The sequence below is a fragment of the Manis javanica genome, chromosome 14, assembly GCF_040802235.1.
Source record: "Manis javanica isolate MJ-LG chromosome 14, MJ_LKY, whole genome shotgun sequence".
Lineage (NCBI taxonomy): Eukaryota > Metazoa > Chordata > Mammalia > Pholidota > Manidae > Manis > Manis javanica.
Window position 1 is genome coordinate 2,019,402 of NC_133169.1, and position 18,975 is coordinate 2,038,376.

General features: G+C 37.3%; 1 protein-coding gene across 12 annotated transcripts in view; it reads right to left on the minus strand.

Moving 5' to 3' along the window:
• The window catches only part of DCAF6 (DDB1 and CUL4 associated factor 6), a 124,557-nt gene that overhangs the window by 38,549 nt on the left and 67,033 nt on the right, over window positions 1–18,975 (minus strand). For 3 of the 12 annotated variants that reach the window (XM_073221983.1, XM_073221990.1, XM_073221984.1), the window contains 3 exons: window positions 15,165–15,335; window positions 7,873–7,932; window positions 4,814–4,900 (listed from right to left, as the gene is read on the minus strand). The exons of 2 other annotated variants lie outside the window; for them this stretch is intronic. In XM_073221983.1, the coding sequence (XP_073078084.1) occupies window positions 4,814–4,900; window positions 7,873–7,932; window positions 15,165–15,335 (318 nt within the window). Of the gene's footprint in view, window positions 1–4,813; window positions 4,901–7,872; window positions 7,933–11,325; window positions 11,450–15,164; window positions 15,336–18,975 lie in introns of all 12 variants that reach the window. 7 more of the 12 variants (XM_037023845.2, XM_037023846.2, XM_073221987.1 and 4 more) reach the window with 5 other exon arrangements.

Consider the following 18,975-nt stretch of genomic DNA (forward strand, 5'->3'; position numbering starts at 1 on the left):
GCATGTAATTTGAAAGCAACTTCTTCGAACTTTATTTATTTAATTAGGTATCTTCCAAGTTTCATGTAAGAATCATAAACTTTTTTAGTAATACTTATGTTTCCACGCTATTTCATCTGTGAATTTCCACTATGAAATTATATTTATTTGTGGTTCTAAAAATACATGCTCAAAGATATACAGAAAAATTAGTGTGCTAACAGCAGTACAAAATATGCTACCCTGGTAGCAAGTTGTGTATATCACCTAAATACTGATGTGGATGTTTGGACTTTTAGCTAGGAAAGCCCTGGAGGCCAATCTTAAGCGTAAATTGAAGTATTCAAAATGAAGACAATTAACTAGGATACTGACTGCCACAATAAATTTGTTTGTTTGTTTGCTTGTTTCAGGAAAGCCAGGGCAGAGGCTTTTATTGAGAGAGACAGTGAGAGGACAGAGCTCCTGGCTCATGCCAGGAGGGGACAAGAGAGTCCCCACAATATTTTTTTTTAGACCATTATGCTCACCATCTTCTCTGCTGGGTCACTATTTTAACTGTACAATCATACATTAGTCACCCCAGGGGCTTAGATAACCTGTGGATAACATAAAGAAGTAACATATTCTTTGGTGAAGTGTACCCTGTCTCCCCAAATTTTGTACCCTGACTTACTTGGCTTACATAGAAGAAAAAGCAAATTTCTTTAGTTTCTAAAGCAATGGAAAATTTCCATTTTTACAGGTCAGGAATCTGTAACTTTTCTGCAGACCTCAAGACTGTTGAATATTCAGTTCTTCCAGTCATTTGTATAAAGGAGGTATTATTCTGATTCAAAGTGGAGAACCTGTTTCTAGTAGATTCTAACAAAGAATATCTATCTACCACATAAATGATTGTGAGACAAGGTATTTATTCTAAAAGTGAATGTTCTCACTGGAAAATCTGACTTTATTCAGAAGTCAATTATTTTATCAAAGACAAAAAGAAAATGAAGTGTAACTTCAGTACTGCTATTTATTAGAAAATCTCCTATATAATCTTTTGGAAATACTATACTAGCTGAACTTTGTTTCTGACAATCAAAAGTCAACCTTATGTCAATTGCAATAATTCTAATCCAAGAACTTTTTTCATGACATAACACAGAAATATGAAATGAACTTGAACACTGGGTTAGGGCACACACAAATTCAGACTGTGCCTGGTTCCACGTTCCCAGCAACATTTAGAATTTACAGATTTAAGTACAGCAGTGCTTTAATTCTACCTGCCTCTCTCCCCTCTACTCCAGAACTACAGGCCTGACACCCCTCTAGAGGTTCACAGACATCTCCTGGTTCCTGTTTCTCTCTCAGTCTTGCAGGAGAGCAGACAGGAAGAGAACAGGAAAGGCCAGCACCCCATGTGGCACAGAGGCCCTGCCAAAATCCTCATCCAGTATTTCTCTTTTCACAACTGTTTCCTCAGGATGCTTTTAAGAAAATCAAACCTGACTGTCATATGGTGACTAGATAAGCATGTCAAAATACATGACTTCCAGATGAAAACAATGAGGGAGAGAGCCCATGGGAGCATTTTCCACGACTTCTACATCCACGTATTTCTTGGATCTCTTCACACCTGTCTTTACCTTACTTCAATCATCAGGTCAAAATATTACCAGGAGAAACTAAGTGATTGAGTCTTGAACCGATTTCCACATGCTACTCAGAACAAACCAAATCAGGCCATACTCCCTATTTTAAGTCCTTCATTAGGTTCCTACTGTTTTTAAAACAAAGTCTCAAACCTTAAAATACCCAAAGGGCTCTTCTCAATCTGGGCCCTGCCCATCTCCCGATGCCAGGCACACCCGAGCCGCACGGGCACTGGGGTCCCTCCTGGTCATTCTCACGTGATTTCTCAGCCTCTGCGCATGCCAGCCAGGCTTCCCTTTATCAGGCTGAGCCACTTAACTTGCTGCTGCACAGCTTTCCCATCTCGGCTTCGTGCTAGGGATGTCTTGTTCGGTCCCTGACCAGAAGAGACGAAGACTCACTCTTACACTGAACCTCGTTTTTCCTCTTCTGTAACGCTCACCACACCCTTACATTTATTTTTCTTATCATCTGTCTTCACAGTTAGATGAGGTGGCTGCTTGGATCTAACCACATTTCTGAGAGACAGACACACAGTGTGACCTCAGACAAATGTCTCAGCACCTGTCCACCCCAGTTTCCTCCTCTGGGAAAAGGGGATGAGAGCAGTACCACTGCCTCTGGCTGTAGTGAGTATTAAGTAAACTAACACATAATATTGCTCAAAATATTGTTTGTCTCAAAGAAAATGGGACATGAACATCTATGTTGTTTTTAATCAATTCTATGTTCCAAGCACACAGAGCATCAGTTTTACTTATTTGTGCATCCTAGTGCCAAGCCTGGTATGGCCACGAGGTAAAGAGGCATTTAAAGATCAGATGGATTAGATAAACAGACACATGAACAGGGTTCCACCACTTAGTTCACTTGTCTTTACATGTTTCTTGGACTCACAGTTTCCTCATTAGTAAATGAGGATAGTATTAGTATTGACCTTATTAAATTAGAACAATGCAGTAAAGCACATAAAATTCTTAACATAATACCAGACACATACTAAAAACACAATGTCAGTTATTTTAATCATAAATAATTCTGGTTTAGAAAACAACTTAATTAAAGATACAGATGTTGACTTGGTTAGCAGGAGAGTAGAACAAGTGAGCATATGCAATAAAAACTCAACAGGATTAAATTCCAAAAGATCAACTGTATCACTACACTAAGTGGAAGAATCTAGGCTTTGTAATTGGGGAAAAGAGGACTAGTTACTTTATTTTAAGCAACTAAGTGATAATTAGTTCTAAAGAATATAAATATCTATAAAGAAGTCTGATTTCACTAACATTTCTTCTCTAGAAATTAAAATACACTATAGATAATTCCAGTGTAATGATCTTATTTTTCTCATTAATACAGCAGTCTTCATTATTTATTTAATAAAAATTAGAATTGTCCAAGTATATTTAATGGCAATCTAAAATGTTACTTTATGTAATGTCATCAGGATGATATTACTAACATGAAATTTCAATTTTGTAAAAATGTATAGTCTTATAGGAATACATAATGTATGACAGGTCCAATTTTTCTATTTCACTGGTTTCTGATTATCCACAAGTCTCTTTCTGTAAATAAACATTTTATTAACATCAAAAGAAGTCTGCTTATGTAAAATAATACATAGTAGATAGTTAACATTAATATCTCTAAGCTTACAAATTAACATCTATATTTCTTTAAATCTAGAATAGAATATGAGTGTCTGACAGATGCATAATTGCCTACAGGCATAAGGAGTAAGTTTTAAACTTAACATCATTACCAACTTCCACTTAATGACTATCACTGTAATTAATATAAAGCCACTTGCCTTAGTCATGGCTAAAATTTAAAACTCAGGCAAAATTATTTTCTTATACCCTCTCAAAAATTAAATGGTAAGATCATAGGTTTCTTTTGTTATTGTTTTAATAAAATAAGGGGAAACTGCTGGCCTAAATAGTACCAACAGGAAAAATTTGTTAGTTTTAATAATATAAATAGGCAAGAGAACTAAATGTCAGAAGGGGATTTTTTTCCCCTTATGATATAGTAGACATAAGACAGATACAGATAAAAAGAAAAATCAAAATTACTCATTAAAACATGTTATTCAAACTAAACAAAATAGGTGACAGATACTGTGTTTAGCCAAATAGTTCCTAATGAGCACAGCAAGACTGTCAATTTACACACACACCTTAAATTTGGAAAATACTGGGAAGTACCTTAGAACATGATAAAAATAATGTACATGTTATATACTTTTTTCCCTAACATTTTGTTTTCTTAAGAAAATATTTTTACAAAAAAGCATAGCTGTATTCCAAGTCCATTTTGATTAAAAAAATTTTTATTAAATAACATTTTTATCCTTGGTAACTCCCACCAAATAAAAAAATCTATGACCTACTATGAAATTAACAACATGTAAAAGAGCCTGGGCACCTGGAAGATGAATACTCTCAGGTAAACATATAACTGAATTATCAATTTAAAAATATATATTAGTGTTTCTTTAAAAGTATGAAAAAGAAATTTAAAATACATTTAAACAGTCACTAGAGATATATTCAGAAAAGCTTATTGAATGTACCACTTTTTCCATTCTACAGGGTAAAAATGGAGAACAATAGTCTTGCCAGAATTAAAACTTGAAATAATAGCATACGTGGGACATCAACTCTCCCCTATACTACTAACCTCTTCTACAAAGATTCTTTCTTCCTCTATAAACATGTTCAGTTTTGAAACTACAATGCCCCCTGCCTCCCCAGACATTACCTTTCCTCTATCTTTTCATTCTTAATTGAGCTGAGCCATCCACATACCAGTGTCTCCAGTTTTTAAATCTTTGTCCTCAAACCACTGCGATCTGGCTCTGCCTCCACCCTATCACTCAAGCTGCAACGCAAAGCAGTTCATGCCCCACATGTTGCCAAATTCAAAACCATTTCTCAGTCCTTTGTGCATCTGACATCACTGCTTCACATGCCACCACTACTGAGCAGTTCCTCCTGGGACTTTACTTTTCCTCTGGTTTTGGACGTGGCATGCTCTCTGCCCTGCTTGTTCTTCTGATGATCCTTTCTCTGTCACTTCGGCTAGTTCCTTTCTCTGCTTGCTCCCTACAGTATAGACTTTCCTCTTTTCACTTTATCCTCTTTTCCCAGTCAATCGCATCCAATCCCATGCTTTCAACTGCTACCTGTAAATTGATGATTCTTCATTTTTATCTCCTCAGACCACTCTGGTGACTTCCAGAAACCTTTATCCATCCAACTGCCTGAGATTTCTGCATTTGGATATACAAAGGTACTTCAACAAACTCAACGTATTAGGAAACTCATGTAACTTTTCTCAATAACCAGTTGTTTTTGCTGAAATTCCTATCTTTGTTGACAGTATCAGTATGTATGATCCTATCAAGACACCTGGATATGATTCTCTCACTCATTTTTAATTAATCAGTCTTAAAGTCCCATCAATTCTTTCTCTTATGTATTTAAAAATCTGTCCATCGGTCTCATTTCCCACAGGTACAGCCTCAGACTGGATCTCTCGTCATCTCCCACCCGGACTACTGGCAACATCCCCTGGCAGAGTCTCCTTGTTTTCAATCTTATTCCCATCCAATCAACCATCTGTAATTCTGCCATTTGAATCTTTCCAATACATAAATCTGGTCCTGTTTTTCCCACGCTGAAATAATTTCTATAGCATCCCACTGTTTAAAGAATTAATTCCTGTACTTACTCCTTCAACAAATACTGATTTAATGTACAACAGATATGGTATTATGTACTGAGTATATTATAGTAAATGAAAACTATATTTAGAGAATGTGGAGAAAGATGGGCATTAAACACCCAGTAGTGTGTGGTTATAAATTTTGACCAATGCAGTGAAGGAAAATTGCAGGTCACAATGAGAAAAAAGAGGGGAGAACTACTTCAGATTATAATGTCAGATTATTTTTGGGAAAGTAGTATCTAAGTGAGATTTGATGGAAAGTTGCTGAAGGGAAAAGTGTTTCTGGTGTCTATGGCGTAGAGAAGGGATTTGAGAGGCAAAGGAGCTTATAGTGTTGGAAGCCCTGGAGGCAGGCCTACTTGGCAAGAGCTTAGTGAGAGGGGGAAGAATGGCCTGAGGTAAGGCTGGGGAAACAGAGGCCAGGTCATGCAGGGCTCCATAAGCCAAGGTGTGGATTTAAGTTCTGAAGGGCAAAGAGACACAACTGGCAAGTTTTAGGCAGATGAATGACTTGATTAGATTTACATTTTAAAAAGTTCACTCTGGCTGTTGATTGAGAATAGACTACACAGCCTGAGTGAATGAAAGACCGGTTAAGACATTACTGCAATAGTCCAGGTGAGAAGGACAGTTTCCCAAAACTTCTATAGCAGAGGTTATCTTTAGGCACTATAAGCCTGTAATGCAGAAGCCCCAGTACTTTAAAAGATGTTACTTACCTGCTGAACAGAAAGGCTTGTGAATTCATTTATTTGGACATACTGTCATCTGCTCAAAGAACTTAGTAAAGTTACACTGAAGACCACCTGTTATAATGCAGCTCCCACCAAACCGACTCAACATCTGACCTTTTATAAAACATCTCTACTTCTGTGAGTAGAAGGCCTATCATACTATACATGGCCAAGTGCACAAAGAACTTTTTGAGTTCTCCCTCCAAAACTAGTTTACCCCAGTAAACAGCATCATCATTCACCCAGGCACTGATGCCAACAATCTGGGAGTTACCCTTCATTTGTCTCTTTCGGTCATATTCCCCTATCATATGTAAATTAAGCACCAACTTAAAATGAAGATAATATTCATTACGATTCTATGGAAATTGTTGCATGTGATTAAATAGAATATGAATCTAGCTACAAACTCTCTGGCAGTAATATCCTATTTATATTCATATATCCTTGAAAAGAGATTGATCAGAGAGCAGTTTTAAGCACTAGTACAATGTATTATATTAAGATGCTATCACTGTATATTACCTTATTCTTCACTGTTAATACATGTATAAAAATACAATGTATAACAATAAAACATGCTAACTTCTTAGTTCCCAAATTCATCTGCCACTTCATTCATTCATTTATTCATTCTCAAGAACAGAAAACCCTGTGGCAATGCTTATCATCTCAGGTCTATAAAGAATAAATAAAGAATTTAAGTTTGGAAGCAAATAAGGAGTTTTAAAATCTGTCTTTAACAAATAGTTATATCAGCAATATTTAATTTTTCCAATACTATTGTTGACAAATGAGTCATCCTACATATGTAAACTTCCAGAAACCTAAAGTTTATGGTCTTAGTGCTAAGTTATTTCTTTAAATTTTTTGAAAAATACTTGTAAAATTTAGTAGGCAATCATCAGCCTTTTTAAATAGTGAAAAGTACTAAGTTATTCCTGATAACTTAACATTATTTGCCATCCATGTCACTATACATTAAAGTGCCCCAGAGAATTCGGAGGCGCTGCTGTAAGGCTGTTTGCCCTAATTCTAAACACCTGCTAGTTTTCTACGGTTTCCTCTGCCCATCCCTCTTTTTAGCTGCCCCTCCTTGATGTCTGAATGGCTTCCCCTACCAACCCCTCTCTGTGCTGTATTTGATCTGCTAGTAATAGAACTCAACAATTAATCTGTCTAAGTCATCAGGTTCTGCTCAACCCTTTGAGGTTGGTTTTATGACTCTCCTACTCCAAAAAAGTACAAGGGGAGGTGGAAGCTATTTTCCCTTCTGACTCTGGGTTCATGGTTGCATTCCCTGTAGTTAAAGCTCTCAGGAGTCTGACAACCAGATAAGAGGGTGATAAAAACCAAGTGCCATTACTATAGCAAGTTATATAGTAATACAGATTTATCACTATATTCGAACGACCTTTTCCAAATTAGCCACTAGGTAAGATGGTAACCTCACAACTACAGTTCTGTACAATTTATAAGAGATACCTAGAGTTTTTTTAAAAATGGATATAGCTTATATCCATTACCATATTGTTAGAGGAAGCAAATTCAATATTGGCACAAGGGGCCAAAGGTAGAAATTAGCTTACACAGAAAATAATCTGTACAGGCCAAGAAGGCCCTTTATGTATAGTACCACTTAGGGTAATTTAGCCCATGAAATACTGACTACAGACCATAATCAAAATGAAATGCTATGGAAAAGTGAGAGAGAGCTTGATTTATGCACTGCAATAAAACTATGCATGGATAGGCATAGCGCAGCTCCTGTCGCACGCACCCTGTTGCTCGTCAAGGGACATGGATCCGAGCTGTTTGTTAACCACAGAAGAAGGAGAATCTGAAACAAAAATGAGATTTCAACTTAAAAGTGAGCGGCAGCAAACTGCACAGCAATGTCATGATTGTCTCTAAGCTTAAGGGGCAGATGCTTCGGGGCAGGCAACCACGTGAGCTGGGGTGTAGTCCCAAGCAGTGAGTGAGCAGGGCCAAGTGCTTAAAGTGTGTTATTCCAGGCAAGCATTCAGCAACTTAGAGAATGAGCTGTGAAAATATTCTTGTACTTTCATGCATATACCTTTTATCAAATTCATTTAGCAGAGACAGAAGGTGCAAGGTAGATAAAAAAAGAAAAAGAACATCTCCTTCACTAAACAGAAGACTCCTTCCCCTTCTCAAGTCCCCTCTCCAGCAACTTAAGACAGTTTTCATTCTGGATTGGAGGAATCGAAGCATGAAATGAAATGCTCACAACACTTTGCTAGTTGTTGTGTGTCGGACCTTGAGCTGGAAAAGGAGCTCAAGTGAAGATGTCAAAGAAAATGGTTTATAAGAGAAAATGTCAATGAAGTAATTACCACTACAGTTAACTTTAAAAACTCTATAGTATGTTACATATATTAAAACTGTACTCTGGGAAGGCTCAGGCTTCCTTAGGTGCCTGGTGGGAAAAGGGAGAGAGGCAGGAAGCAGGCTTACTGGTCTAGGTTCCACCTTGGCTTCAAACAGAACATCTTAATTTTTGATTACCTCTTGATACAGTGACTTTCTATCTAAGAATTTGTTTTATAAATGGGTTCCACTGTTTGAAAAACATTGATATAAAGGAAGCCAGCAGGATAAAATGGGAAAAGCAATGGTCTAGACTTGATACGTTTCGATTCTAACCCTGGTTCTGACAAAAATTAGCTATGTGACATAAGACAAGTCACAACACTTTCAGGCTTAAGTTTCTTTCTTCCTGGTCATCCTAGGGCACCAGTAACCCATACCTCCGGGGGATACAAGGAGGTGGCTCTAGTCCTGGCTTAGGTTCTAGTATCCCGGGGGGGGCTAAAAGGGCAAATGTGGGTAAGATAGATCTACCCTAAATGAAAGACTAATTCCTAGTTTCTAATACCCTATGCTCTAGTTCTTAGCAAATGTTAATAAAACAAAAACCTTGCACTTTTGGTTGATCACCAGTTTTGTATTCATAATGGAACTTTATATTCCCCATAAAGTTGGTATTTTATTAAGAGTATCTTTATTCAATAACGAAGAGAAGTTTTCCAATATATTCTCAATTCTCAGCAATTTTATATATATATATATATATATCTTGATTACTTCCACAAAAGTCTAAATTCTGCTACTGGGAGCACTTGTGGTAACTTGAAATTATCTACCTTGTTAGGTCACCAGTTTGCTCATAGATTTTTATATCACTAATACTGATGAAGCATGATCATGATTTGAATAATAGTTTATACCTATGCTTACTTATCACCTCATCAGAACATTCAGTTCAACAAATCTATACTACAAAAGAAAGCAGAAATGATGGCATTTCAATCAGTTCCCCAACCTACCCATCCCTTACTTTTCTTTATAAGACTTCTCATTTATCCATTTCAGCATTAGATACAGCATTCCTACCCATGTTGTTCTTGAAGAACAGGTATGTTAGTCTTTAGAGAAAACCAAAATTACATTCTTTAGAGGAAAGAAAAATATAACAAACATATGCATCACAGTGAAATAAATATTGGAAATCCTCCTAGAAAGTCTCTTATGAAATATTTTTCATCCCTTCAGATTTGTTAAACATTTCATTGTGTTCTCATTTAATAATTAAGAGCCTTCATGAAACTATCACATCTCCAAGCAATCTTTTCTCACATATTTAAGTTTTTCACAAATATCATAGAATGTATAAATCTTATGAAATAAAGTACATCTTATTTCATTTTTTAAATAAACTTTAGGAAAGAGTAAATCTCAAAAGGATGAATTGATAAAGGATCTAGAATGCTGTCGTCTCCACAGAACTGCATTTTCAAACTCTTCAAGGATTTCAAAATATTAATGAAGTTTATATTAAGACAGAAAGATAACATTAAAAGGGATTCCTTTTTAGTTTTACAGTCTGTCAAAGATACTGTGTATATCTGAGGAATTATTTGTTGTTTCCCCCATGTTGAAGACCAGTCTTTAAGAAGAAACTCTCCTTGATCATTGCTCCATTCTATTTTTAATCTTGGAAACCATGCAACTGGTTTTGGAAGGATTATCTTCCTGCCATATAAACAGCGAAGTGACATGCTTTATACTACTAGATATTCATAAATATAATACCCGTAACTTCTAGCTTACAAAAATATTTCCACTATATATATTAACACTATAACCATCAGAGTAGCGAACATTAAACCAAACAGTAATTAGTTCAATGCTGACTGCCTCAGTTGTCTGCATTCTCCACTCCACCTCTCTGCGAAGTATCTTCCAGAAAGCAACTAATACAATAGAAGTCTCTTTATCACAAAATGCAATATGGCTGGTTAGTTTAGTGGAAATGTTTATAACTATTAATATTATTTTTATGGAAGAGATAAACTTTAGGCAAAGCTAATTGTCAGCTAAGCTCAAGGTGTCTCATGGCCAGGCCAGTTATTGTAGATTTCCAAAAAATGTGCATTTTGGTCTTGAGAAAATTCTTTAGCCCCTTGACAACGGAATTTTCTTAACTATAGGAAAAAAATAAGGACTGTCTAAAAGGTAAATGACAAGGACTCTTCAGCCAGACTCCCTGGGTTCCAATCTGGCTTTTCTGCTCAGCACTGTAACCCTGGGCAAGTTACTTAACATCCCTAAGTCTCAGTTTCTCCATCTGTGAACAAGTAGGGATAATCACAGTACCTACCACACACCACTTCTGTGAAGACTGAGTGAGAAAATACGTGTACAACACTCAGGCAGCACAGGAAAGGGCTAGTTAGTGTTGTCACTACTTGCTGCTTTTCAGAAAGATGTCACTGGATGAAAAATAACGATAGGAAGCTATTTCGAAAACCATGGACCATGTTCCTGTGTTTAAAGTCCTAAGAGATTCATCGTTTTGCTGAGTTTTGTGAACTCTTGTTCACAGTAGTTAAGGGGTGCTTGAAGGGCTAGGTCAACATTCGCGTTGACTTACTAACTGCTCACGTCACCAACACTAAAGACGCAGGTTGACGCACGTGTCTGAGTGGTGCTGTCGTGACTGTCATCAGGACCCTGTGGGCAACTGCATGCAGTACAGAGCCTGCCTGCGTAAGACTGGGGAAGTGCTGTTTTTTTCCAATATGGCTCAGTTTTGAAAAGCCCTTCTTCAAAAATAATCACCAATGTTTTATACCCTCTTGGGGTATAAAAATTACTTTTCTTTTCAAACAGGCAAAACCGTGCCATAAAGTGGAAAAACAGTTCCTACCTGACCCTCTCTCTAGGCTGGCTCTGTGCTCCAGGGGGGCTCTGGGGCGGCCAGACAGGGCCAGCGGACTGCACAGGGTGTTGTCGCTCTGAGCAGGAGCCAGCAGCCCATGACTTCAGGGGACCTGAGATGGAAAAAAGACTGGGTTTAAAGTCGGCCATATGCTGAATGCCTCTGCCATAGATGTTTACAGCATTCATCTGATAAGCATACGTACAGCTCAAACCCTGAATGCTATATAAACCTTATGTGGCTGTGATATGAGGAGAGTTTGAGGCACTGAGTTAAAGATATGATTGTACATTAAGCTGGTGTGTTATTATGTGCTGTTCTATGTATAAAAACTTTGTTTATAAGGTATTGTCTACCCTATCCTTATGCCATCTCTATAAATTATTACAGGGCACACATCTAAATAAATCAGTAATTGAGAAACGGAGGCATAATGCAGCCAAATGACCTTCCCAAGGTCGTCTAGTTATAGGGCCAGGGACAAGAAGTCAGCCAGTGTAACACCCAGGCAGTAATCTGAAGAAGGCAAATTCATCTCTTTATGATAAAAAAAAAAAAAAAATCACTGAGAGGTTAGAAATGAGTTATGACATATTTCCTAAAAGTCTAGGGAAAATAAGTGTTGTTTTTTTAACTTACTGAAGTAAAAATATTTTAAGGTCATACATTCTGACTAAAAATTCAAACTTTTGGAAATTATCTATGAAGAATTTTCACTAATAGGTGTCAAAAATTCTTTTAGAGCAGTGGTTTTCAAACCGCACTTCAGGAACAGAGGTACGCTGGAGGCGGCTAGAGGGGCAAGCAGGTGTGTAATCATTCCTTATCTCTACGTATGTTTAAATCACAGCAGTGTAACTTTCATATATTTTATACTTGAACTTCCATAAGAGTCTGGTAAGAGTTCATAGCTGAAAAGAAAAACAGGAAAACCACTGTTTATGTTTAAAACCACAGATCTTTTAACATCTATCTTACGTAGCTCATTTTAAAGAGCAGTTTGAAACAGAAGGGGATACCATTTGGTGCCTTGGAATAATGTTGCAGTTTTAATCTTTAATTGCCAAGAAATATTAGCAACTAAATAGATATATCCTATCTGAGATTATCATTAACTAGCATCAGGCCCCTTCCCATTTGGCCCCATTAAAATGTAGATTATTTCATTTCTACAAAATGGTCCTATTTTCCACTCAAGTTAGGTATTCATCTTATACTTAGCCTTTCACAAAAGATTCTTATGGGTCTTGTATTTTGAGAAGATAATAAAATGTTTGCTAGACAAGATAATAATTCAGAAATTCTATACTTGTTAAAATTTCTTGCTTACCCAATCACATTGTTCCCTTTGAATATTTTATATGTGAGAAGACAACAGAAATATCATTTATTGACAGCTCACCACTTAACTGATACTCTAAAGATATCAAACTATAATGGGACAACGTTTACTGTCTATGAGAATTGCACATTCTTCTATTGTTAATAAATTAAAACCTAGAACACTAACTTTGGTGCTTTGTATATTAACTAAGATGATTTTAGTGGTAACAACTAGCATGAGAAAATGGATCAATCATTGTCTACAATATACATATAAAAAGTTATATTTAATCATTAAGTATAAGAAAACATTTTAATTACTGTTATTCAAATAAAATCTATCTTCCTGCTGAATTTAATAAATTTAATCCTGTTCTACATAATTCATGCATTCTGAAATGAAGAACCCTGCATGAAGCCAACTCATTTTTCCTCAAATCCAAATTTATTATATGGACAAAATACATAGATTTTATTAGTTATCCTCTGTAAAATACTAACACATTATCTAACTGTTCTTAAAGCTTTTAGTCACCACAGTAGTGTTCCTGTGACCAGTAAGGACAGAATAAAAGTAGTGCTACCAAATGAACCCAGGGTATGCTGCAGATGAGAAGCACTGGTGTCTCACGAATGCCAACTTAAAGGCATTTGGACAGAAGGAGCAGCTAGCGCCCTGTGGTGCAGAGCCACCTACAATGAGTGATGGCACTGGGGCCTCCAATAGTGGTCCATGTGGGTCACCTCAGGGCCCAGGAGGCTGTTGAGTAACAAAGGAAAGAACATGTTTCTCCACTTCTAAATGGCAAGGTGTCTACTCAATCTTAGCTTTCTGAAGATTACAACAAACAGACTGGTTACCAAATAATATACTATTTAATAAGAATGATATTTAGAGTTGGGAAAACAGTATCTTATTTCACAAGACCTTATCATCCTAAAGTCTTCTGAAACTAAAAAGACCCTGCTTTAATTCAAATTGATGAATGAGATGTGAAAGCCTGATTCTCTCAGCATGCCCACCAAAGTACACTCTTTCCTATCAACGGTTTTGTTTTACACACAAATTCACTTTAATACTTGGTTTGTTACCTGCTGAATTTTAGTATTTTAAAAATATTTATATATGTAGGGACATTTTATCTTCCTTCTTACTGGTTTTTCTGTTATATACTTTTTACTTTTGAAACACTTTAGCTAGTTTCATATATAGCACAAAATCACAGCAAAATATTATTAAATGTCATAACTATAATCTAATCAAACTGATAGTTTTAAGTATAGGAAAAGATTTATCTATAGTAGACACTTCTTTGCTTACCTCATATTTCCTCTATTAATATAATACGGTCACTAAAAATATGGTACAAAATTTGTCCCAAGCATCGTACCTACATTAAAGTTATTTAGATCTATTTTATTTCACCATGGAATTTATAATGTGCTTTTGTTATCACAGCACTTAGTAGAACAGTTATTTCTAAAGTGGATGCTGTCCATTTCTACCAATATAAAAATTGTAAGTAATTAAATCAGAGTTCTCAAAGTAATTAACACCCAAACTCATCACTCCTTAGGATAAGACAAAGTAATGTATCAAAGTATTATAATCCCATTAGCATGAGACCCCAGTTACACTTCAGTTCCTAAATAAAGATTTACATAACCTAACACATGGCACCCAGGACAGCATAGGAGGTGTAGTAGTACTATTACCCAGCTTGAAAGGATTAAGCTGATACATTACTTTATCTCTGTCATTTGTTCTTTCAACAAATGTTTGTTGAGCATCATGAGCTTTCTGGCCATAAAAGAACTGGGCCATTAACATGCTCAGTGCAAAAAAGAGAGTGGCTCAGATTATTTCTGTCTTACCAGAGTTCCATAGCAAAGAACAGAAACATGAGACTGTGAAATACTTCCCTTACCCTACACATCAGAAAGTTGATTATCTATATGAGGCATATGTAAGCAAATATTTTTAAAATTCAAATAAATACAGAAGGGAGTGATCAGTCAGCATGCTAGTATGGCCAAACAATACTAGGATTTAAATTCTAGCACTGATTGCTATGTTTATTTGGGGACAGGAACAATGGTTATACTGGTTAACTTCCAAAGCGAAAAAAAAAAAAGTAGATCTAGGAGCCATAAGCATAGGTAAGATCTCAGCATGTAAGAAATTGCAGTAGAAAAACCAAAGCAGGCTCTAAAGTCACTAGATAATTAGAAAGTAGTTCATTAGCTGTAAAACTAATAAACATTAGCCCCTCTCCAAATATATAACAAATAAAATAACAGATTATTTCATATTCATCTCTCCAGCAAACGCTGCTGCAATCGAACCCCTAGACAGTGACCGCCAGCATCGGCAGAAGGGGAGGGGCAGGCTGCAAGCGCATCCATTCCCTTTCTTGAAGGGGAAAAACGAAGCATCTCATTACACATGGCAGTGTTAAAAAACCCACTCTAGCAGCTGCTTAAGGACATGGGACATTAATAACCTGAGGCCTGAGGGTCCTGTGAAGAGCCCTCCTGTGAAGGCCGATGGGCAGCGGAAGGCTGTGGGTGGGCACGCGCAGCCAGCTCCTGCTGCCTCTGCTGCTCAGCCTTCTTAAGCCTCAGCTGCTGAAGACGCTTACGGAGCAAAGCTATCTCAGGCCCCCTTAAAAATTCTGACACAGGTAGGAAAGAAAGGTGAAAAGAGAGTAACAGAAAACATAAGACTTTGATTATACGTTACAGAGAGAAGGATACAAACAGAGCACATGTCTCCTAGAGGAGTACTAAATGCAAATTACTCATAAAAAGGAATTATTGAGCATTAAATTACAAACTATAAACATTTTCACACCTAAATACTTCTGTTTAACTATGATGAATTATCCACATAGAGTTCTCTAAGAATACTTAATTTAAATGAATGAAAATAAAGTCTCCCATAAGCATTTTTAAATGAACATTCCTTTATCACCAATTTTATCTCTTTACAACAAAATGATACTAAGAAAAACTGAAAAACAGAAATTATCTAATTGGAAAATGTCCATTATCTAATCTATACACAAAAATTACTAATTTCAATCAAATGATAATTAAAATTAAACTGAAATTACAAAAACGTGATGCATTTGGTAACAATTCTCGGAATTGGAGAGCTCTTTAAAAAGTGTAAGTAGCATATTTTTCAACTATTTCTTTTTATGTCAGAACTATCTTTTACTTTTTCTGCTTTTTATACTCAACAATATTTACATAACATTTCATATTTTCTTAAACTTTTCCTGAAGTAGTGATCATGGAAAAAAGAAACAAAACATGCAACATTACAGAGATATTCAGAGTGCCTACTATGTATAAGGCAGTGTTTTAAGATCTCGGGTTAAATAGAATCCTGAACAAAATAGTCCTATTGTGTGAAGTTTATGTTCTGAGCAGAAAGCACGTCAGTGAACACATACATACACACACACATACACAATATACATGTACGTATTTGTATGCATCAAGTAGGAATAAGTGCTATGATGCAGATTAGGGGTTTACGGTAACGGGGAGGGGGCAGCGGGGGGAGGGTTGTTTTGTGCACGTCATTAAGAAAGGCTTCCCTCCCAAGATGATGTCGGAACAAAGACCTTTAGGACATAAGGCAGCAAACCACATGGGTATCCGGAGGGAGAATGTTCCAGGTGGAGGGAAGGCAAGTGCACATGCTCAGAGGAGAGGTGTGCCTGGATGCAGGGTACACCTTATGGGGAACAGCAGAAGAATCCGCTGATAGTTCAAAGAGTGGGCCCAGAGAGTTTGACCTAGGTGACAGGCAAAACAGAGTCGCTACTTATTGTGATGCGGAAGCATCGGGGAGGAGCATGCCGTGCTCAAGGCAGGAAAAGAAGCAACAGCCATCCAAGCAGAGAGCCCGAGTGGGGTCCGAACATAACAGCCTGGAATCTACCAGCAAGTCTGGATGTTACCGACGCTGCTGTAAGCCAACCAGAGAGTAAGTAATGATGAAGAAGTCCGAGAACTGAACCCTGGGACACTCAGACGTTTAAGAGAGAAATCTCTGGGAAGAGTAGGAAGGAGGAGCCCGAGGAGCAGAGTGCGCAGGCTGCACGGTGGGAGTGTGTCTAGGGGGCCCTAAGCAGCTGTGGTGGTGCTGCTGGTATAATGAAAATGACAGTGACTGAGGACTAAGCACTGGATTTTGCACCGTGGGAGTCACCAATGATCGTGACAGGAGCTCTTTCAGTGAAATCGCAGAAGCCAAAACCTGATGGGAACAGGTTCAAGGGAAGGTGAAGGTAATGAAGTTGATATAAAGCATACACACCCTTTGTAGAGTCCCGCTGCTAACGTGAACAGGGAACCGGATGATTGCTGGTGGGGAGTAAGGAGTCAAGGGAGGTTTGTTTTTAGTTTGGGAGGTCCTGCATGTCTGGATGCTGATGGACAGTGTTCACCTGGGAGGAGGAGTCCGAATGACACATGGAAAGACGGGGGCATGTGCGGGAGCGGTGGCCTGGAGCACACCAAAGATGGTTGTATGTGACACAAAGAAGAACTGGGCTCTCAGAGGTGCAAAAAACCACCATCCTCCACAGCCAAAGGGGAGGCAGAATACATGGCAGAGAGCTGTCGTAGATCTGGTGGTGGGGGCAGCACACAGACTTTCCCTCAGTAAACTGGCAGCAAATTACACGAACTACCAAAAGTGGTCAGCCTCTTTTACAAAGATTATATGGAAATCTCATATATACAACATAATGTAAAATTTGTTCTATTGTTTTAGAAATCAATCATGCCAGAGATACTAAATACTAAGGTCTTGTTACCATGACCTCTATTTATAAAGAATTTTATTCAATTAGCCAACTGGCAGTTAAGATTTAACAAGCAACCCAAGTATCATCATAGTCTCTCCTTGCCAATTCTTCCTAGAGAACTCTCCAGCACCAAGGGGGACAGCATTCATTGACAAATTGTGATGCTCAATGGCATAGTGCCTTCTTCTCAGGCATATACATGTATCTTATTTATTGTCAGCATAATAGTAATGCTTTTAGCAATATAAAACATTATGAGTCATAAAGTTCATCATTTTACATTTTAAATTATCATACAGAGAAAGATTACACGTATGTCAAATTTTGCTAAGAAAAATCACAAAAAATTCACCTAACTTCATTGTTGTTTCAAATCCTCTCTTATGCTGCCAAATGTTTCATGGAGATATAAACGTCTCCATCCTGGACCCACTACATGATTTGGCATATAAACAGCAGGCTATGAGCACAAGCAGTAATGTTCTATAACTTAGAAAATCAAGATTTAGTTATGATAATGTCATGAAGCATTCATTCAATTCTTGCAGTGCTTTCTAAAGAAGCGTTTGTTTGCTAGTTGGTACATTTTCCCACCCCCAACCTAGGTTAAAAAAAAAAAAGAGGCTAAGAGAAGTCACCACAGCTAACTAGAATAGGCAAATACTGAATTAAAAATTCCAACCAGACATGTCAATCAATGCCAGATTAAACAAATAGTTCTGCTAGCAATTTGAAATATTAAAGGCAGGTAAGATACACACACATTATATCCTTTTAAAAATGTATAAACAAACATATAATTTATAATGTGCATGAATGCTTGGAGAATTAGTTTTTGTTAACATCAGCTCAAAATGGAAAGTGAATACAATAAATACCTTTGGGTTGAATTTTAAAAGCGCAGAAAGCCCTCAATAATGTGGGGTTTGAAAAAAAAGTACCTGCTAGCAGGAAATGTTTACTTTCATCCCCTAAAACTGCTACCCCTATTCTTGTTTTCTTCTGGAAGATTCCAGGCTAGGTTCCCTAACCTTGATTCCCACTGAAAGAGAAGAATATAGTGCACAGTTGACCCGGTGAAGATCCACCTGGTTCTAGCTTCATGTCCTGCCCTCCGGTGTGCAGGGTCTTCTGTCCTGGACTCTGAGTACTTGGCCAAATCCGGCTGTACTTTAAGTGCCTGCTATAAGTCTGCCCTTCGCCCCCCACCTGCTTCTTGGAGATCCCTGTGCTTTTTCCTCCTTGAAGTGGTCACACCTTTACTGATATCCAAGTTCCCCTGGTTTCTTCTTCAGTTCCCCCAAAGTGGCCCTTAACTGAAGAGTTCTACTAGTGTCTAATCTGTAAATTGCCTATAGAGTCTCACTAGACCCTGATCCCCTTTAAGGAAATTATAATCTGGACATTTAGGCTTTGAACAGCTTGCTTTGCTATGCTGTACAACAGATTTTTTTCTATAGAGCAATTTTTTTACATAGAGCATAATTTA